The sequence below is a fragment of the Hyperolius riggenbachi genome, chromosome 10, assembly GCF_040937935.1.
Source record: "Hyperolius riggenbachi isolate aHypRig1 chromosome 10, aHypRig1.pri, whole genome shotgun sequence".
Classification (NCBI taxonomy): Eukaryota; Metazoa; Chordata; class Amphibia; order Anura; family Hyperoliidae; genus Hyperolius; species Hyperolius riggenbachi.
Window position 1 is genome coordinate 223,548,456 of NC_090655.1, and position 22,152 is coordinate 223,570,607.

The 22,152-nt window shown below is 43.5% G+C and overlaps 1 protein-coding gene across 3 annotated transcripts; it reads left to right on the forward strand.

Moving 5' to 3' along the window:
* Positions 1-1,787: 1,787 nt before the first annotated feature.
* On the forward strand, positions 1,788-18,491 carry LOC137534597 (zinc finger protein 585B-like). Of its 3 annotated transcripts, none has more exons than XM_068256178.1 (6): positions 1,788-1,947; positions 6,492-6,899; positions 9,676-9,767; positions 11,231-11,422; positions 13,711-13,780; positions 15,542-18,491. In XM_068256178.1, exons 2-6 carry the CDS (start codon positions 6,689-6,691, stop codon positions 17,146-17,148), a joined length of 2,172 nt encoding a protein of 723 aa, XP_068112279.1. In that variant the 5' UTR covers positions 1,788-1,947; positions 6,492-6,688; the 3' UTR covers positions 17,149-18,491. The 3 variants fall into 3 exon arrangements, with proteins under 3 accessions (XP_068112279.1, XP_068112281.1, XP_068112280.1); XM_068256180.1 differs by having other exon boundaries at positions 15,545-18,491; XM_068256179.1 differs by having other exon boundaries at positions 1,788-1,920.
* The last annotated feature ends 3,661 nt before the right edge of the window (positions 18,492-22,152 follow it).

The window sequence follows — 22,152 nt, forward strand, 5'->3', positions numbered from 1 at the left end:
GTTATGTTTGTGTTATACTCCAGACTAGTTCCAGGGTGTCGAGACCACGGACCTCACACCCAAGACTAGGCATTGTTTTGATATCTGTTATGACCTATTGCATTTCTGACTATCCCTCTGCTTTCTGATTCGGTACCTACGCATATCTGATTATCTGTTGCCAACCCTGCCTGCCTTTGGATACCGAATCAGCCTTCTGTCTCTGTACCTTGTCTGTCCGTGTGTTGCCGACCTGGCATGCCCGACCTTGAGAGCTATCTCTCTCCATTAAGAGATAGTCTCTAGACCTGCTAGTGACATCTACCCTTCAGGTGTCACTCACTCACAGGTCCTTCCTACCTTCAGCCTGGGGCTCCACCCCTTTGGAGATCTCAGGCTGCCGGAAGGTTTTTGCACTTCTCAAAGGGCGGTATCGCCCATACTGCCAAAAGACCACCTGCTCCTCGGGTGGTCCAACTCAAAGTCATTACTGTTGCACCAAACGCTCACACTATATAGGTGTCCAGAGGTTAGTTATACTTGGATTATCGGTGATTCTGCAGATCATCAATAATCAGGAATATATCTGTATTCTTGGTGATACTGCAGATCACCAATAATCAGATTCTCTCTGTGTGCTGACACCGATCGTTACAGTATCTAACTAAAAAAAGTCTCTCCTCACACTTTTGCTATAAGGTAAATCTTAACTGACTAAAACTTGGTGTGCATTCACAGTTTCCTCAAGAAAGTCGAAAAAAAACTTTTGAAGGCATTTCCCATCTTCATCTGCGCTCCCACAGCACAGCCATGGCCAACAACGAGCACATTTTTACTGAGCATACACAAGTTCACAAACAGCTCATGTAAAGGAAAAAAACTTATGCCCAAAGGAACATAGACGTGCACAGGTGTTTCCCTTCACTGAACATGGGTGGTTCATGAGCACATGCCCAGTAACAATGTTCTCATTCACGGCCTTGGCTGTGCTGGGGCTACGAGGCTGAAAACTGGGAACTTCCTCCAATATATATTCCACTGTCCTGCAGCCAAATACAAATAGATCACAGGTAACAGTAGCTCCCAACTGTCCCTCTTTTGGAACCAAATCCCTCTGTCCTTTCTCCCTCATATGTTCCTCTTTCAGGACTATTGAACAGATCTATGTAAATATATGTATTTTTCTACAAAAAAAATGTGTTTAATTGACTCTAAACTTTATTCCCATCAATTAAATTGATATGGCTATATTAGGGCGGCGAGACACGGACACTTGGATGGACAGTGGCCGAGGTTGCATACGTCAGTCATTGCGATATCGCAGCATGTCCGATTGATGCTTTTGGCCCCAGATCGATCGGGCATACATGACGCGACACCGCTTTTCATTCGATTCCATAATATGATTGAACTGGATGGTCAAAATTGCAACAGATGTTTGGCCTTATTATTTAATTTTTTATTCAGGTACATTTTTCACATGTCTTTGTACACTGTATAGTGCTGCAGAAGAGGTCAGTGCTTCATAAATAATAACGATTAGGCTTATGATTAATAGTAGGTAATAATAATAATAAAAAAAGCTAAATTTTGTATTCTAAATCTCACTAGTTTTAATAACATTACATATTCGGTCCAAACCCTATCACTCTGAAGAGTCTATGGAAAAATGGCTGCCTACTCGTCTCTCCCTGACTGTGCAGCTTGCCCTCTAGTGAGAAGAAGACGCACAAGAGCTTCCCAATATAACTCGAGCCAATTAGCATCAAGAGGGCGTGGTCAGAGCGGCTCGTCTGTCTCTCTCTCTTTCTCTCTATCTCTCTGCATGCTCTCTCCACCCGGAAGTATTGGTGAGTCGCATAAGGAAAGAGCTGGAACGCATACGACGGAAATAGGGTTCCCTGTTGAAAAGGACGTCCCTGCTATATTACACAGAAAGAAGTGAGGGTTTGCATCTGACACCAATGGGTAATGCTTTTGAATTTAAATCGTTTCTAAATGGGTATTTGAGTATCAGGCTTTGTTGTGCTGCCCCCTGCAGACTCATGCTGCTTTAGCTACCATTCACTGCTGTAACTTTATTTTTGCTGTAACATTTAGTATATGATTTAAAGGGCAACTGTAGTGAGAGGGATATGGAGGCTGCCATATGTATTTTCTTTTAAACAATACCAGTTGCCTGGCAGCCCTTCTGAACTAGTTTAGCTGCAGTAGTGCCTGAATCCCACCAGAAACAAGCATACAGCTAATCTTGTCTGATCTGACCAATAATGTCAGAAACAGCTGATCTGCTGCATGCTTGTTCAGGGGCTATGGCTAAAGGTATTCGAGGCAGAGGTTTAGCAGGATAGCCAGGCAAACTGGTAATATGGCAGCCTCCATATCCCTCTCGCTTCATTTGTCCTTTAATGCTGACATCTTTTGCAGTGCTGTGCAGAGTACACAGACATGTCCCTAAGAGAGGCTCTCAATCTAATCCCTACCGTGGTTATATGTCCATTGCAGTCTGTGGCCAGTTTGCCTTATTGACTTATCTGTATGTTTTTGGGGTGTGGGAGGAAACTGGAGTCCCCAGAAAAAACCCACACAGATATGGGGAGAGCATACAAACTCCATGCAGATAGACGATTTTGTAATAGAGAGATGTTGTAAGGCATAAGCAATCTTCTAGGGTCCCCCCCCCCCCCCCCCCCATGCAGAGGTTGGCACGGAAATGCACTGGATTTGATATTTACCATCTCCTACAAAGAGTACCGCCAGTAAAAATGACAGAGCCTGTCGTGACAGACGCTGTCCTAATAATGTGGGTGGGGGTAAGTTTAAATATTGACCTGTTTCTGCTTGCAAGGGAACCAGATATTTATACAGCTCATGGAAGTTACTATAAATTGATTATTGGAATTGACTATCTAGAATTTATAAACCTTGAGTAGATCTAGAGCAGTGGTCCTCGAACTAAGGCCCGCGTGCCGAATGTGGCCCCCTGAGACTTTTTTTTACCGGCCCCCCACACACATAATGTATTACTTATAGATGCGGTCACCTTCATCTTTAACCACTTTACCCCCACGCGTACGCATTTCTCCATCCCTTTTTCCATCCTTTCACCACCAGGGACGGAGAAATGCGTACTTTCCACGCTCCCGCCGCTGCCTGCGCGCGCTCCCGCTTGTAAACACACCGCCGGCCGCTCACCCGGAGATCAATGAACGGGAAAATCCATTCCCATTCGTTGATCTAAGCCCCGCAATGATCCGCTGCTTCTCCGATGAGCAGCGCGATCATTGTGAAAAAAAAAAGTTCCCAGCCTTTTTGTACTTCCTGCAAGCGTCCTTCCGGACGCTTGCAGGTCGCATAAACATAATGTTACTGTGGCCATCTTGTGGCCAAATAGTAAAACTACACCCTAAAGCATTTTTCACATACAAATGAATTAGTTTTACACACACAATTAACTCCTTACCTCCCACACTCCCCAATTTTTTATTTTATTTTTTTGTAATTGAAAAAAAAAAAAATTACAATTAAAAAAAATAAATACATAAATAGTTACCTTAGGGACTGAACTTTTTAAATATTTATGTCAAGAGGGTATAACACTGTTACTTTATAAACTATGGGCTTGTAATTAGGGATGGACGCAAAACTGAAAAAAAATGTACCTTTATTTCCAATTAAAATATTGGCGCCAAACATTGTGATAGGGACATAATTTTAAACTGTTTTATAACCGGGACAAAAGGGCAAATACATTTCATGGGTTTTAATTACAGTAGCATGCATTATTTAAAAACTATAAAGGCCAAAAACTGAAAAATAATACATTGTTTCCTATTTTCCCATTAAAACACATTTAGAATAAAATAATTCTTGGCATAATGTCCCACCTAAAGAAAGCCTAATTGGTGGCAAAAAAAACAAGATATAGTTCATTTCATTGTGATAAGTAATGATAAAGTTATAGACGAATGTATGGAAGGAGCGCTGAAAGGTGAAAATTGCTCTGGTGGTCAAGGGGTAAAACCCCTCAGTTGTAAAGTGGTTAAATATTGGTAGCAGTGCTGGCACCGCCCAATACATGGAAGCCAGAACGCAGTAATTCGCTAGTTTCCAATCAAATTCCACATCGGGTGACACTGCTGTCCAATTGGACTGCAGGATGTCACCTGGGTATGCTTCACTGTCTGGCCCGCAAAGTCTTCTACATCATTTTATGTATACTCCGGCCCCCCAGTGGTCTGAAGTCTGTTGACCCGGCCCTCGACCCAAAATGTTTGGGGATCCCTGATCTAGAGTTATAAGGAGCCTCTAAGGCTTGCTCACAGCAAAGCTAGAAAATGTACTATGAATAATTACCTAGTGCATGCCCCCCTCTTCCTTTAACTCAAGTACTGACTATTGTATGTAATGTTTCTTTATAAAAATGCAATAATAATGTACCTGTAAAAAAAAAAAAAAAAAAAAAAAAATTACCTATCCTGGCGTCATCCCTCCAGGCAGGTGATCGCTCTGTAGCCATGGTGATTTTTTTTCATAATTACCACTGAGGCTCTAGCCACCCCATCTGTGTTGCTGTGGCCCACCCACAGCTCAGCAGCCACAACTGCATTCCAGAGGAGGGGGGTGACCTGATGATGGTGCATCAGGTAAGTACAGTGGTTTGCAAAAGTATTCAGCCCCCTTGAAGTTTTCCACATTTTGTCATATTACTTCCACAAACATGAATCAAGTGTACTGGAATTCCACGTGAAAGACCAATACAATGACTTGAGACTGGGGCGGAGGTTCACCTTCCAGCAGGACAACGACCCTAAACATAAAGCCAGGGCAACAATGGAATGGTTTAAAACAAAACATATCCATGTGTTACAATGGCTCAGTCAAAGTCCAGATCTAAATCCAATCGAGAATCTGTGGCAAGATCTGAAAACTGCTGTTCACAAACGCTGTCCATCTAATCTGACTGAGCTGGAGCTGTTTTGCATAGAAGAATGGGCAAGGATTTCAGTCTTTAGATGTGCAAAGCTGGTAGAGACATACCCTAAAAGACTGGCAGCTGTAATTGCAGTAAAAGGTGGTTCTACAAAGTATTGACTCAGGGGCTGAATAATTACGCACACCCCACTTTGCAGTTATTTATTTGTAAAAAAAAAATGTTTGGAATCATGTATGATTTTCGTTCCACTTCTCATGTGTACACCACTTTGTGTTGGTCTTTCACGTGAAATTCCAATGAAATTGATTCATGTTTGTGGCAGTACTATGACAAAATGTGGAAAACTTCAAGGGGGCCGAATACTTTTGCAAACCACTGTATTTAAAGGACTACTGTAGGGGGGTATTTGGAAAATGAGTTGAACTTACCTGGGGCTTCTAATGGTCCCCCGCAGACGTCCTGCGCTTGCGCAGCCACTCACCGATGCTCCGGCCCCGCCGCCGGTTCACTTCTGGAATTTCCCACTTTAAAGTCAGAAAACCAATGTGCCTGCACGGCTGTGTCCTCACTCCCACTGACGTCACTAGGAGCGTACTGCACAGGCACAGACCATACTGGGCCTGCGCATTACACTCCTGGTGATGTCAGCGGGAGGGAGGGTGCGGCTGTGCAGGCGCAGTGGTTTTCAGACTTTAAAGTTGCAAATTCCAGAAGTGAATCTAGAGGCGGGGCCGGAGCATCGGTGAGTGGCTGCGCGGGCACAGGACGTCTGCAGGGGACCATTAGAAGCCCCGTATAAGTTCAACTCATTTTCCCCCGACCCCCCCTACAGTAGTCCTTTAAGCCTGAGACCCCCTTGATCCCCCATCATTAAAGTAAACCTGAGACAAGGAGAGGGGGAAATTATACATACAGCAGTGACTGGATGGTGTAATGGTTAAGGGCTCTGCCTTTGACACAGGAGACCAGGGTTCGATGCGGTCCAAGCGGCGAGCACGTGATTACAAACACTTCCTCCTTACCGGGTTGAAGGAGGAAGTGTTTGTAATTATGCGACGCGCGTAGAGTGCATCGTGGGAGGCGCCGAGGGATGGACGAAGAAGACGTCAGACAGGTAAGATTGACCCCCCGCACAGCTTTAATGGGAGATATCCGGATAGCAACTATCCGGATGTCTCCCGGTTCCGGATTTGAGCAGCTCTGCTTAAGAGGCCAGAGGTGTCCGGTTCTGAAAAGGTTAAAATGGTCACAAACAGACTTGGGAAAATGGATGCTGAAAATGAATGGCCAGATCTGGACTGAATATGTGTGTGTATATGTAAGATACATAGGGAGTTATTGCATGTGGCACATAGAGAGCTATGCTCCATGTCATTTCTTTTACCTAGCTTTTGTCAACAAAGTTGTAGAAAAGCTTGTAAGTTGTACTGATGTCAGTGTAAGTCAGATTTTTTTTTTTATTTTTGTGGCAACTTGGCATAGGAAGAACAGTTTGCATATGCAATGAGAAATATGGCTGTCCCACTGACTAGGCTAAAATGTTCTGGCTTAACTTGGCTGCTTGTGTTATTTTCAGGTTCCTCCATTTCCATCGCCATCTGTCATGTGTTTATCAAATACAGATGAAAATAACTGCTCCCCCAATTACAACTGCAAAAAGGCGTGAAAATTTGGGCCACTTTACAAACGGCATTTCTAAGACTTGCAAAAACAACTGCTGTATTCACTCCACTAACTTCAAGCAATTGCCACATACATGTGAGCAACCTGAAAATGGATGCCATGTCCACTGTCTTCCTCAATGGTGAGAAGCTAACTGGGGGAGTAGTTCCTCTTTGTGGAAGAAGAAGAATGGGCAGAAGTAAGCAGATTTTGAGGATATTAGAGAACAAGATGCAAAAGGAGCAATCCACCAGGGAGCAAGGACTTCCAGTGTCAGAATTTGGTTCGGATGAGCAAGAGTCCCTTACAAGGGATCATGGGTGTAAGTATATCAAGGCTAATCTACTGCCAGGGGTCTGATGTAATATTTAAAGGGACCCCGAGCTCTGACTAAAAATGAAGTTTAGACTTACCTGGGGCTTCCTCCAGCCCCCCGTAGCCCGCAAGGTCTCCCAGCGTCTTCCTGGTCCCTTTCGTGGTCCTGGTCCGGCGATTAAGGCTGAAGTCGCCCGTGTTCCATCAAGCCGTCTTAGAGAACTGCGCATGCGCAGGATGATAAGCAGCGGGGGCGCGAACGGGCAACTTCAGCCAAAGACCAGGTTCACGAGAATGCCGGGTGACCTTGCGGGCTATGGGGGGCAGGGGGAAGCCCCAGGTAAGTCCAAATTTCATTTGTATGTAGAGCTCAGGGTCAATGAATCATGGGGAAAAAAGTTGCCTTACCCTAACAAGCCTAATGCTGCTCGTTGTCTTCAGGGTCTCTTCCCTCTTTTTCAGTTGGCTCCATTAGTTGAAGAACCTCTCAGAAATTTCCCCCAGTGCAGACAAGAGGTTCTGAACTGTGCGTGTGCAAGTACTGAACTGCGCCAGGGCAGAAAAAGGAAGCACTCATCCACAAGTGCTCCCCTTCACTGCATATGTGTAGTTTGGAACTCACTCATGTGCAGTTCAGTCGCTTGTCGCCCCTGGTCGGAAACTTCTGGGAGGCTGTAGTGGATGATTGGTGTTAGGACACCTTCTGGGGAAAAAGACACAGGAAACAAAAAACACGGGAGCCCAATAGTGTAATATGTTTAGTCAAAATTGTCAATGTAGAAGATAAGAATCTACTCACAAGAGTGGGTTGCAAGGGGGCAACCGACCACAGGAAGCAGGTGGAGACAATTAACCCGACTCCACTCGGGGAAGTCACTAAGGACCTGGATGCGGTCGCTCTCCTTGGAAAAAAGAAGGGAGGCAGATGTCCACCGTGGTGTAAACCACATATGTTCTGCCTCCACCCCTCACACGGGTATCGTATGGGGGTTAGGGATGCACTAAATGGTTTAAAGAGGCGCCCTGGTGGTATATAAAAGCGTTTTAAAAGCAGTTTAAAACCGAGAAAGGTTTGAGGTTGCTTACCTCAAGGACGACAAATCTTTGTAGGGACAAAAGATTTTATTGGTAGCACGGGCAACGCGTTTCACGGGTCTGAGCCCGCTTCCTCAGGCCAATAGCAGTGCCAGGCCAAAGATTTGTCGTCCTTGAGGTAAGCAACCTCAAACCTTTCTCGGTTTTAAACTGCTTTTAAACGCTTTTATATACCACCAGGGCGCCTCTTTAAACCATTTAGTTCTGGGAGGCTGGGGAGAGAAGAGCATTGGCAACAGGGTACAGGAGGCAAATAGCGCAGCATCAGGTTTCTCAGAATAAGGTAATAAGCCCTCCATGGGATTCATTTGTTTCTTTCCCCTGATTTAGGGGTGCTGTAAAAGTGAGATGTAAAGAATATTAGATAATTGTGTGCTTTTTTAATTTCAACAGTTTACTGCTTGCTCATAAAAGTATATTAAATGATTATACTCATAACAATGTAATGAGGATTATATATGTCAGGTAATTTACAATGGCTTGCTAAGTGACAGAAGTCAGGTTGGGGGTGACACAGGGATGCGCCCTCTCACCACTATTTTACTGATGGTAATGGATGGATGTGGTAATAGAAACGATGCACCACATAGAGGTCTTCAATTTTGCGGGTGATGTCTGTTTTAATTTCCCTGGAAAACCTGGTTAGCACTCCTACAAGATGAAAGTAGGAAGGTGAGACTGATGGTAAACTTCAGGGCTTGGATCAGCAAATCGCGACTCCAGTGTATCCTAATGGGGGTGGTACTTTTTTTTTTTATTGGGGGGGGGGGGGTTACATTTCCTTGAAAGTATACATGTTTTAAGGAGAAGCTACTTCTCCTCGCTCCCCCCCTCCCCACAACAGAAAGAGGCAGGCTTGCTGCAGTGTTCCCTCCTATCATCCTCCTATTCTCCTATCGCTCCCTATAAGGGGCGGGGACAAGGGAATTGAAGGGTGATAGGAGGGAACCTCTGAGTAATATTGCCAATGAGGGGGATGGACAAGGCACAGAGGTATGTGGATTCCACAGTGCTTGTAGCAGTCACTAGTAGATATTGGATGTTAAAGAGGAACTCCAGCCTAAACAAACATACTGTCATTAAGTTACATTAGTTATTTTAATTAAACAGGCAAATGTTTGATTTCATGATGGCAGCCATCTTTTTGGTTGAAAAGAGTCGACAGGGAGCATGAGACACAGTTCCAACTGTCCTGTGTCCTGAGCACCTCTCCCAGTTGCTAGGCAACGTGAACAACAACATAGGAAATCCCATCATGCTCTGCACAGCATCAGGGGAAAAAAGCACTTTCTTTGATGGGTGGAGCTTAGCTAAAAATGTAGCTAAAAATAATGCTTTGGTAAGAAAAACAAAGTTCTGATGCTGTGAAACTGTTAAAAAAAACACCAAGCCTTTTCAGTTCTGCTGAGTAGATTTTTAGACCGGAGGTTAACTTTTTAAAGTTTGCTGGCAGTCAATGGAATAGTCCAGGTGTGAAAATGACTGACAAAGGCTCTGTGCAACTAATTACTACTCCGGCAAGGGGGAAAAAAATTAAGGTAGAAGTTCCATGTAATGTTGCAAAATTGCTTAAATATATTATGAAAAAAATCATTTAAAAAATGTTTTATTAAATGCTTATAAAATAGGATGGAATGATCCTCTAAAATCCTGGAAGCTCTCCATTGACTTCCATTTATTTTTGACAGTAACACATCACCTACAAGAGAAGGAGAGGAGGCACATGACAGATACCATACTACAGCTCACTCTGGAGATCATCTACCTGCTGACTGGAGAGGTGAGGAGGATTCTGGGAGGGTCACATGACACCACTCTTACCTCTATTAATCACATCTTTCTCACGTTTTCTTATGTTATAAACTATTTTAAAAGAAGGGTTAGCATTTGTATTATGATTATTTTTCTTTATTTTAAGACAGTAATCTTTTTCCTTAGTTACAGACTGCTTTACAGCTAAATTAATGCTGGTTACCAGAGGTATGATGGTGCTGGTATTCCATTATATCCTAAGTTAGTGGGCTGACTGATGATGTTGCCCGCGGAGGATTGGGACCCAAATCTCTCAGGCAATACTGCTGGGCTGAGCTGTACAGAAACACAGTCAGCTGTACAGCTGAGGATGAGTTCTGTTGCTATGCGTGAGGCAGAGGGACGACAGAGCAGGGACGCGTGATGTTGCGCAGCCAAGTGGCATGCACAAATCAATAGCCTGTCGCTCGGCTGAGATGATCCGCCAGGCGGATTGCTAGCCAAGCGGCGGCCATTCATCAGGGGCTGCTGTACACATGCCAGATTATCAGCTGAGGCGGTGTTTATCTGCCGCCTCAGCCGACTTTAGTCATGCGTGTGCACGCAGCTTAAAGTGTACCTTGAAACAAAAGCTGTCTCAGGTACCATACTTACCTGGGGCTTCCTTAAGCTTCAAGGCCGCTTGGTCCCTCACCATCTCCGCGGGTGGCTCCTGTCTCCCACTGGACGACCTGATAGCCCAGCCGAGTCACACTTCGTCGCTTAAGGGGCCTTAAAGTCATTGGGAATCGGTTAAAAAAATCAGCCAGATACTTACCTAAGGAGAGGGAAGGCTCTGGGTCCTATAGAGCCTTCCTGCTCCTCTCTCGGACCCCATTCCAGCGCTGGCTTGGAGCCTTGTATCCCCTTTGTGACTATCTTTTTAGTTTCTTCAGGGTTGCTTTAAGGTTAACATACATTACTGCTACTGCAATTAAGATTTACTCCATTAAACTCCACTTTAAGGAAACTAATTTTTTTTACCCAAGTAGCTATCGAAGCATCCTGGGCCTCCATAACACCTGAGCAGTGCCACAGGCTGATTGCCTCCATGCCACGCCGCATTGAAGCAGTCATTTCTGCAAAAGGATTCCCGACTAAGTATTGAGTGCATAACTGAACATAATTATTTGAAGGTTGACTTTTGTTGTTTTAAAAACACTTTTCTTTTATTGGTCGGATGAAATATGCTAATTTTTTGAGATAGGAATTTTGGGTTTTCATGATCATTATGCCAAAATCATCAATATTAAAACAATAAAAGGCTTGAACTACTTCAGTTGTGTGTAATGAATCTAAAATATATGAAAGTCTAATATTTATCAGTACATTACAGAAAATAATGAACTTTATCACAATATGCTAATTTTTTGAGTAGGACCTGTATTATAGTTTTATTGGGAGGAGGAGTATTCATGGTGATTGTTTTGTCCTGCTTGCTTTTCTCTGTAGGATTATGGACCTATAAAGACAAAGTCAAGTGATCACATGACCTCGAGATGCTCCACCGGTATGTCAGGAGGGTGGAGCAGGAGTCAGAGCACAGCCATGGAGTCTAAACCTCCCTCCCTGACACCTCAGAGGGACAGCAAAAAGAAAATTCTAAAAGCCAGCAACCGGGAGATCGAGCTGCCAGCAGGAGAGGTGAGTTGTGCTGAAATTCTGGGACATTATGAGAAAGAGAGACATTGGCCACAATTCACTAAGATCATACTAATGAACATAAGGCAAGTGAAAACATATCACCACACATCGATTGGTATTTTAAGTGTTCATTCACTAAAGAAGCTTGCCTTATTAACATGTAGTGATAAGCTTTCACAGTGAGAGTGTTGTCTTATCACCTCTAGTTATTCTCACATGTAGTAGGTTGGGAGGGGAGGAGCAAATGCAGGCAGGCTGTAGCTCCACCCCTCCTGCTGCCAGCATGATTACAGGTAGCCTGTGCAGGGAATGAGAGAGGCATGCAGGGGCGTAACTAGATATCACTGGGCCCCCCCCGCGAAACTTTGGATGGGGGCCCCCCACCCCTCTCGCTTTCTGCACAGGAAAACTGTAACCGATGTGTTTTCCCCATGCAGATAAAAACACTTAGACTTAACCTCCCTGGCGGTAAGCCCGAGCTGAGGTCGGGCTATGCCGCCGGAAGGCACCGCTCAGGCCCCGCTGGGCCAATTTGCATAATTTTTTTTTTTTTTTTGCTACACGCAGCTAGCACTTTGCTAGCTGCGTGTGCAATCCGATCGCCGCCGATCCGCCGCTATCCGTTGTGCCGCAATCTAGGAATCCTTTTGCTGAAACGGGAAAGTCTACAACTTTTTTTCAAAATGTGACTCATTTGTTTTAAGGTTGTACATCAAGTCTTTAGAACTTTGCAGCAGTGAGAGACAGATGTTTTTTACGAACCCTAGGGAGCAGGGACAGTGTACAAATTCCAAAGAGGGTGTGATTCCTTATCTGTGTGCTGGACACATGCAGTCAATATAACAATGCTGTGAGAGAAAAATATGTTTTTTTTTCTCCATGCCTTAAGCTGTCAGTCTCTCAAACTTTTCCCCCCACGGGCCCCCTGTGGCGTCTGGGCCCCCCTGCGGAGGCATCCCCTGCAGGGTCTATTGTTATGCCCCTGGAGGCATGTGTGCTTGATGTCTCTCTCTTCCTCCCTCGCTGTATAGAGAGAAATATACACAACAGGCACACAGTTTTCTTCTGTATAAACTAGTAAAAAATAAATTGGCTGAGAACGAGAGCTGTAATTACAACGCAGGAGATTTGGGCGCAGCCGCCGCCACCATAGGCCGTAGTAGGAATTACGGCTATAGCGGCGCACACTTAGTAACTTTGGTGCCGTCAGAAGACAGAGCAGAAGATACATTTAAAGGGAGGGTTCACGGAGTTAGTTAAAAAATACTAATCCGCTTACCTGGAGCTTCCTCCAGCCTGTGACAGGCAGGACGTGCCCTCGACGCCGCTCCGGAGGCTCTCGGTCTTCTCTGGTGGCTCACCTGTCCTGGCCAGGCCGGCTTCCAGGTTGGGCTCTTGTGTGCTCCAACCTGCATCTCACACGGTCGCGCTGACGTCATCAGACGTCCTCCAGGCTGTACTGCGCAGGAGCAATAGTTCTGCACCTGCACAGTACAGTCCGTAGGACATCCGATAATGTCAGCGCGACCGCGTGAGACGCACATTAGAGCACAAGATGAAGCCCGACCAGGAAGCCAGCCTGGCCATGTCGGGTGAGCCAACGAAGAAGACCAGGAGCCTCCAGAGCAGCGTCAAAAGCACGTCCTGCCTGCCACGGGCTGGAGAAAGCCCCAGGTAAGTGGATTAGTATTTTTTTTTTTTAACCAACTCCGTAGACCTTCCCTTAAAAACACTGTAATTCGGCTGCCAGCAATAGCTGGAAGCCGAATTACATGATTCCCCACCATCCACATCAACCTGGAGAGGGAATAGTAATTAACGTCGCCGGGACTTGTGCAGGAGCAGGGTAAGCCATATAGCGGCTGTATCCTGCGCCCAAGTCTCCCGACAGGGCTGTTAATTGACAGAGAGAAATGGAAGTGTAAAGTGTGTGAGGAGGTAACGCTGCCGGAGCTGCCATTAAGTGAAGTGTTACTACAGACTGCAAGCCAGAAGGAAGAAGTGCGCCGGTGTGAGGATTGCAACGCGAGCAATAGGACGCGTGCAATCTGTTTGGAACACGGCAGATGGTGGAATTATGGGTAAATAACCCCTTGTATCCCCGCCGCACACCTGCGCCAATTAAACCTTATTTGAATCACGAGTAATCACTTGACAGCATCCGGTGAGCATCACTGCTGTTCAGCACTCAGTGGGATGACACGTCAAGGAGCAGGACTCACAGTACAGGGCTGCATGTGACTTATTGAGTGGTTGAATATCTTCTCTTTTGTACCCTTGAAAACTAGACATCTGTCCCGGAGATGTTGGAAGGACACAAGAACATGGTGGAGAAGCAGACGCATCTTATATCACCAGGTAGGATGTGGTTTAAAGGAGGATTTGTGTCACTTCCCACTTGTACGCATAAAATCCAAATTCCACACATCAAAGTTAATATACCCCCTCCCATCCCTTATTAGTGGAAATCAGAGGACCAGTAGAATTCGAGTGATGTATAGATAATTTAAAGTGTACCCGAGGCGATATGTGACATGATGCGATAAAAATGTGTATGTACAATACAAAACAATAACCAGGCTGTTTTGCTTGATCTACAGTATTTTGCTGCCTGAAAGAGTTAATTTCTAGGCATGGAAGTGACAGCTTGGCTCCATATGCAATTAACTTCTTCTCCTGAGTTTTCTCCTAGGAGATTATCTTTCATCTTCTATTTAGAATGACTTTGCAATTGAAAAAGTTCCAAAAAGTAGGTGAAAAACTATCAAAATGATTTTGAGTATGTTATTGTTTGTAAGCGGTTTAAATGGCATTTTATTGACAAGTTTAAAAATATCACTTAGGAGAAAACTCGGGAGAAAAAGTTAATTGCATACGGGCCCTTCTGTCTTGTCGGTAATTTGTCGGGAATATCGTAAACATCACTGATAAGCAATTACAGCCATAACAGTTTTCCTGGCAGAATACAACTTCTGAGGGCAGGGAGAGATAAAATACATGAACTATTGACCTTTTTCTAACTCTGGGACACTTAAAGAGGAACTCCAGTGGAAATAATGTGATACAATAATTATATATAAATGATTTAGTCAGTGTTTGCCCATTGTAAAATCTTTCCTCTCCCTGATTTACGTTCGGAAATGTATCATAATGTATCTGCTGGTAGGTGATGTCGGTGGAAGTAGCAGGGGCACTAGCGGCTCTTTGTTTGGGTAAGGTGGAAATAGCCGAACCCGTTTGTATCCGCTCTACTGTGCAGGTGCGAGTCCTTTGTGCCTGTGCAGTAGAGGGATACGATTGGGTCCGGCTATTTCCACCTGAGGTGGTTGCTGTGTTTCTCTTTGCTTATTACCAGCTTCTGTGGCTGGGGAGGGGCTTATGCTGTGTTGTTGCCTTTTTTTATATAATTAAGTTATGTAGCATGAGGTAACTTTTAGTTGATCTACAGATGCATTAATTGATGCTAATAGTTAGGTGCTACAATAATGCAAAACTTTTCCTAGCGATGTTATTTTTTCACAGATCATGAGCTAAACTAATCTCCGCTCTACTAACAATATTCTCCTGTCTTCTCATCTGGTTACCTCTTCTCACTCCCGCTTACAAGTCTTCTCTTGATCCTCTCCCCTCCTCTGGAACACTCTCCCTCAACACATCTGCCACTCACCACACTTACTCTTTTTAGGATCAATCTGAAAACTCACCTCTTCAGGCAAGCATACTCGCCTACCTACAGTAGGATACTTCACCCACTGACCACCATTTTTCTCCAATCTCATACACAGTGTCCCTTTACCTACTGTCCTGTACCTTAAACCTTTAGATTGTAAGACCTTTCAGCCAACCTCTGTGTAAAAATATGTAGTTGATTTGTTCACTAAATCAGCTGTAATCCACCCTTGTATTATGTTGTATTATGTATTATTGTATTTTCTATTGTTTTACCCTGTATGCTGTTGTACAGCACCACGGAAGATGCTGGCGCTATATAAATCAATAATAAAAAATTGAAAATAAGATGAAATATTAAACTTATTTTGCATAGATATATACACAAGTAGTTATACTTTTAGTTAGTTATATGTAGGATGTAGTTCTTACATGTTTTATTTTTCTCAGCAGATGCAAGTACAGGAAGGAGATGTCAAACTTTATTTGCAGAGCCAACTAGTAGCAGAGATGGCCTGGATGTTGTCAAAATCCAAAATGACCACGTCCCACGTTTCGAAACCACCAAGCGTGTAGCTTATGCATTGCATGCATCAGATATTAAAGAGGAACTCATCTCATCTCAACAAGATCTCCCCAATACCGTACTCTCTGCACCTGCTCATACTCAGTTGCCGTCTTCTCACTCGAACGAAGAACTCTTCTCTGCTAGAGAACCTCTCTTCCACTCGAGCATCTCCACTTCCACACCTCATACACCATCTTCTTCTTATACCAAGGAGCAACTGTCTGTAGGTGAAGGACATCCTCTTCATTCTAGCGTTTCCACAGGAATTTGTCAGACACAATATTCATCTTCTTACAGTAAGGAGAAACTCCCACTAGCTGAAGAACAATGTCTCTACCCTGATCTTTCCACAGCCACCCATTATACAGCGCATGCATTTTCTCTTACTAAGGAGAAACTCCTGCCAGCTGAAGAACCTCTTTTCCACCATGATGTTTTCACTGATATCTACCAAACAGAGCCTCCATCTACTATTATTAAGGAGGAAAGCATCTCAGATGATGAACACCTCCACCCTGATACCTCTACACCTTTACATCTTACACTCACTCCAGCTGCTTATTCGAAACCACCATCTATAGAACACACGTCATCACTGGACACTTACACAACAACGGGTCAAACTCACTGCATGCTCCCAGTTATTAAAGAAGAACCAGTATCATGTGAAGCTGAAGATGGCACGGACACTTCAACATCTATTAATTACTCTGTTGCACAGTCTAATAGAGCATGCAAGGTCCCTAGTAAAATTCCACATAGTACAACATCAGCCGATAGACAGCTTTTCCTCACTGGAACCGGAATTCAAATGCTGAAAAAAGTTTTTGCCTGTACGGATTGTGGAAAGGTTTTCAACCGGAAGTGTCGCTTCATACAACACCAGCGCATTCACACTGGTGAAAAACCTTACGCCTGCTCTGAGTGTGCCAAACGGTTCACCTCAAGGGCTGATCTTAACCAGCACCAGAAGCTCCACAAGGAACGACCCTACTGTTGCCCTCAGTGTGGCAAGGGCTTCATCAAAAAATCCCAGCTGAGTCGTCACATGGATACCCATACTATCATAGAGACAAACCCTTGTTCCAAGTGCCTGGACAGCCTTATTTCTAGGACAGAGCTCTGCCAGCATCGTAGCAGCCTGAGCCAGGCTAAGGTCTTTGTGTGTGCAGAGTGCAAAAAGTATTTCTACAGTCGCTCAGCACTTGAGAGCCACCACCTGACTCATACTGGAGAAAAACCTTTCCCCTGTCCAGAGTGTGGCAAGCAGTTCCGGACTAAGTCACATGTCATCCGCCATGTCAGAATCCATACAGGGGAGAGGCCATATTGTTGCCCTGATTGTGGTCAGAGATTCACTTGCAGCTCAGATGTAAATATTCACCAGAGGATACATAAAGGTGTGAAGCCTTATTCTTGCGTTGAATGTGGCAAAAGTTTTCTCAGAAAGTACTCTCTTACTAAACATCAGGAGACGCACTCTACCTAGTTGATGTACCATCTGCCATCTTAAAAGAAAGAAAAAAACTTGACACTTGGACAGCTGTGTTCTAATTGGCAGATGAGCTGTTATGACTTTCAGTATCTCGAAAAATTCTATGAAAAATGTAAATACACAAATACATACACAGTATATGCACAAAGGCAGAGGAACGGTCATCAATGATTTTAGCATGGACTATTTCAGTGGATTGGTGGGGGAAGAAATCAGATTGAAGAGTGTCAGAGTTAGAAGAGAGATGGTTATGAATGGATGAGCTGTTCTAGCAGTTTTTAGAAAGGGAAGACGCAAGATCGTATGGAAGCTAGCAAGGGCTTTATGTTCCAGAGAAGAATGTTTGATTAGTGGTTTTATGATTGCCTGTTTGGATGAAGAAGGGAAAATGCCTGTAGGAGGGAGAGCAGTTTAAAAGAGATTTTAAAGCAGGAGTGAAGGAGGAGAACTATAAAATGAAATAAGAGGGAATTGGTGTTCAGAGCACAAGTAGCAAGATTGACTTTGAGGATAATGAAGAAAGACACTGTTCAGTTAAAGGAAACCTGAGATGATCTATACATATATACATACCTTGGGCTTCCTCCAGCCCCCTTCAGGCTGATCACTCCTTCGTCCTCCTCCGCTAGCTGCCCCGGTAGTTCCTCAGTCTAGTCACGCACGCCCCATTGAGAGAGCATTGTGCAACTGCCCAGTACGCTCGTGGCTGGACGGCACCTGTGTCAGCTGGGGGAATTACCGGGATGCGTAACGGAAGATCAAGGTGGCCTGGGAAGATCGCGAAGGCGCAATAAACCTGAAGGAGGCTGGAGGAAGCCCCTGGTATGTGTATACCTGTCACCCCAGTTTGAATACCCTGTCACGGGAGGCTTGGGAGGTCTTCAGGAGCCCAAGTGCTACCGAAGACTGGGGACTCTGTACTGTGAGTGTGTTCACACAGGCGTAGTACAGAGCCACCCGTCTTCGGGAGCACTTCCAAAGCCTGCTGCGGAACAGAGCAGTCTTTGACCCATTGGTCCAAGACTGTTAACATAGGGGATAGTGCTGCAATGAGGGGACAAGGAGAGGAACTTGCATGCTCTATAGGACTTAGACCCTTCTCTCTCCATAGGTGAGTATCTGTTTTTTATTTTTTAATTTAGTTCAGGTTTGCTTTAAATTCTGTAGCATTGTTTTTCCATGTGTGCCTCTGAGAGATGTGTTGTTATATCCATGTGTTTATTGGGTCTGGTCCTAGGAGGTTAATGCTGGGGATTTCGGCTCTATAATTTGTGTTCGTTAAAATAAATAAAGCTGCTCCTGCCAACAAAAGCAAATAAACAATCACTTCAAAATCAGTTCCAATGTGTGATCTCTATGAAAGTTCCAGATGTCAATATATAGCTTGACCAGCGCTCTCCACTTTTCTAGTTGTTATCCTAGGATAGAAAAGTAGCTACATATAGTGCATTACTGTTATCACAGTTTGTAACTAGCAAGCCACCACGTCATATTGTGATCCACACCTGTCATCAACAAGTGCGTCATGCAATTGCACATCCCCTCTGGACTATAAGCTCACCAGATGCCGGCCACCTCACAGCCAGGTGGGTCTAGAGCGATTTTTTTTTTTATTTTTTTTTTTTAATAAACCACTTCAGGATGAGAGCAATCCTCATATAACAGCGCTGCTCTCATTAATTCGCCAATAACTTAATACTACTTATAACACCTAAATGATCTCTAATTTTTTCAGGATAAATTAGGCTTTTAGTGTGTGAACATTTGTTTAGTTATTTCCTTATTTTCTATGCATTTTGAAGGGAAAATAAGAGAGAAAAGTAGAAATAGAGAAAAAAATAGAACAGAAAAAAAACACGCTCTCTACATTTACGTCCATTATAGCTTTACAATTAACAGTGCTAACTAGAAGTTAAACCCACAAATTCTATTTGCTTATCCATCCTGGTTATTACAATAGTTCAATTATGTTCCTAGTACAATGTATGGTGACAATATTGTATTTGGATGTCTATTTCTATTTTTTTTATTTTTGCTTTCTCATTCTATACTATTGATGATTACAAGATCTTATTTGCAAAAATGATAGATATATATCCTCACGGCATACATATTTAAAAGGAAAGTTCCTAAGGTAAAAGTATGTTTTTTTTTTTTTCTTTTATATTCTGTTTGTTTTCATTTTACAAGTCTTTTATTTTGATACAGAATATGTGAAAATGTAATTGCTTTTGAATTAGCTTGTGACTAAAAAGAATACACAAGACATGGGCCTCAACCCTAAAACACTCTAAATTCCATTCTGCTACTTATCACTGCTAAAATGTTACTACATTTGTCTCTTGTAGTTTTGCTAAGACTTTCCCAAGTTTGATCATAATTTCGAAAATGTCTTTTTATGTTGGATTGAATTTGTCCCTACCTATTTTTTATGTGGCATGGGTCCAAGCATTAAGACACACCAAAATGTATTCTACAACAGTTAAAATGATACCACTTGTGCCTCATTTAATAATAAACTGGTGGTGCATTCTCAACAAATACACTGGATGTATATATATGTCCAGTTGTCATTAAGTGGTTAAATCACAAGGCAATTCCGTCCCTGTTGCTAAAATTCAGCCTTTATTTCAAATCCAGTTTATTCAAATATAAAAAAAAAAAAAACAATCATAGCGCAGAACATAAAACCAAATAACTGCCTGAGCTAACTAGCGCACCCATGAATGTCAGTTGTTTTCAGGCCTATCAGTGATGCCCAGTGGAGTCTGCTGCTGTAGTTACGGCGCCCCTTCGCCACTCTTGCACTTCCCGCGGGGAGTACATTTGAAATCGGCGCCGGTAGAATTGGGCGCAGGATACAGCGGTATATAGCTGATCGTGCTTCTGCACAAGTCCGGGCCGATTTAATTACTATTTCCCCTCCAGGCCGCCATGGATAGTGGGGGAATGAAATAATTCGGCTTCCAGCGATTGCTGGAGGCCAAATTATTATGTTTTTAAGCAACCTCGGCTCTGTCTTCTGACGGCACCGAAGTTACTCACTGAGCTCTTCAATAGGAGTGATTCCTATTGAAGTCTATGGAGGCGCCGGCTGCGCCCAAATCTAGCAGCGCTGAAAAGCGCTGCTCCGCCCCGCGGGTCCCCTCCATGCGCAGTATGCTGTCCGGGCTGCTACCTCCTCCTTGGTGATGTCAGATGCACTGGCTTCACTCTTTATATTTGCATCATAAACTGGGTTTGGAATAAATGGCTGAATGTATAATGTCCATGCAATAAAAATGTACAATATCATGTTTATTATCATGCATTTCAATATCACTGACACATGAATAATGAGGAAAGATCTGTAACTCACCTCCAGCTTCACATGATGCCTTTATTCCCCGGAGACATACAGCCTGTGCAAACCATATCTCTGGGGCCTTCAAGATCCGTGGCTTGATTCAGAAAGCTGATGAGCCTACTTGTCTGTACCAGTGATCAATGAGATCATTTATATATCAATTATTTTGGCAGCCTCCCTGACCAGTTTTCATCTTTAATGGAGAGACATCCAGTTTTTGCCAATGTGACTGTTGTCCCAGATTTTCTCCACATATTGATGACGGTCTTCACTGCGTTCCATGGCAATGCAAAGGTTTTTTTGTGCCCTTCTCCTTTCAACGATGAGATCCCTTTGAAGCTTTGGAAACTCTCTGCCTAGCATGGCTACAGCTAGTGTTGCTCTCCACGGGGTAACCCGTGATCACGAGCTGTTTTTTTTCCCTGATCACTAGGTCGGATTTCGAATTCGTGATCGCCTCTAGATTACGGATTCAGTTCCGAATGCACTTGTGATCGTGGTCCAAATTCGGCTCGTAATCACTGATTTAGCCGTGATCACGCCGTGCTTAAAGTGAACCAGAGACGAAGCACCCTTGTGTATTTTACCATAGAAATCAGTGGGAACATTAGAGAAAACATTTACCATGCTCTCTGTTCCATCCTCACTGCTAAAAGTGTCTGTTATCTAGCTGAGATAAGAATCCCGGACTGAGCATTGATTCTGGCTTTGCTATAATGACTCAGCTATAATGATTCCTGAGCAAAGCCAGCAGGGGGCAGGCTTGGACTTGAAGACAGCAAAGAACACAGTCTCAGCTATAATTATTCTGTAGCAAAGCCAGACCGACTGCTTAGTCGGGATTCTTATCTTAGAGGTGATAACAGGCAAATTAAACAGAGAACAATGTAACAAAGAGCAGATTAGGTGTTTACTGTCATGTTCCCACTGATTTATAAGGTAAAATACATGAGGTTGCTTCATCTCTGGTTCTCTTTAATAACCTAAAAACCCACCGACTTTAGAGGTTAATAGCAAAGCCCCCTTACATGATATAAGCACCAAATTTGCACAATATGTTAAGTAGACCAGTGGGAACAAGGATTTTTTTTTTCAAAAAGACCTTATAATTTTTGAGAAAATCAATTTTAAAGTTTCAAAGGAAAATAGTATACATTTAAATGCAGTAAATCACAGTTAACGTATTTACCGCATTTACATGTATGCTTTTTTTCCTTTGAAATTTTTAAATCTATTTTCTCAAAAACTAAGGTATTTTTGATTTTTTTTTGCCCTTGTTCCCACTGTTCTACTTAACATATCTGGCAAATTTGGTGTTTATATCATGTAAGGGGGCTTTGCTATTAACCTCTAAAGTCTGCAGGTTTTGGTGGGTATTTTAGTGATTGTAGCACGTATGGGGGCTTTGCTATTAATATTAAATTCAAATCCATGATCACAACCATGATCACGGATTCTACATGTAATCACGGCTAAAATCCGATTCGAATTCAGAGCTCCGATTCAAATCTGGATCATGGCATATCCGAATTTCGATTGGGCTGTGGCTGAATTTACTCGAATTCGTGATTGGGGGGTATCCGATCATCACTAGCTACAGCAGACAACTGAGTAAATGTCAGGAAAATCCTATTCGGACCGATAAACCATAT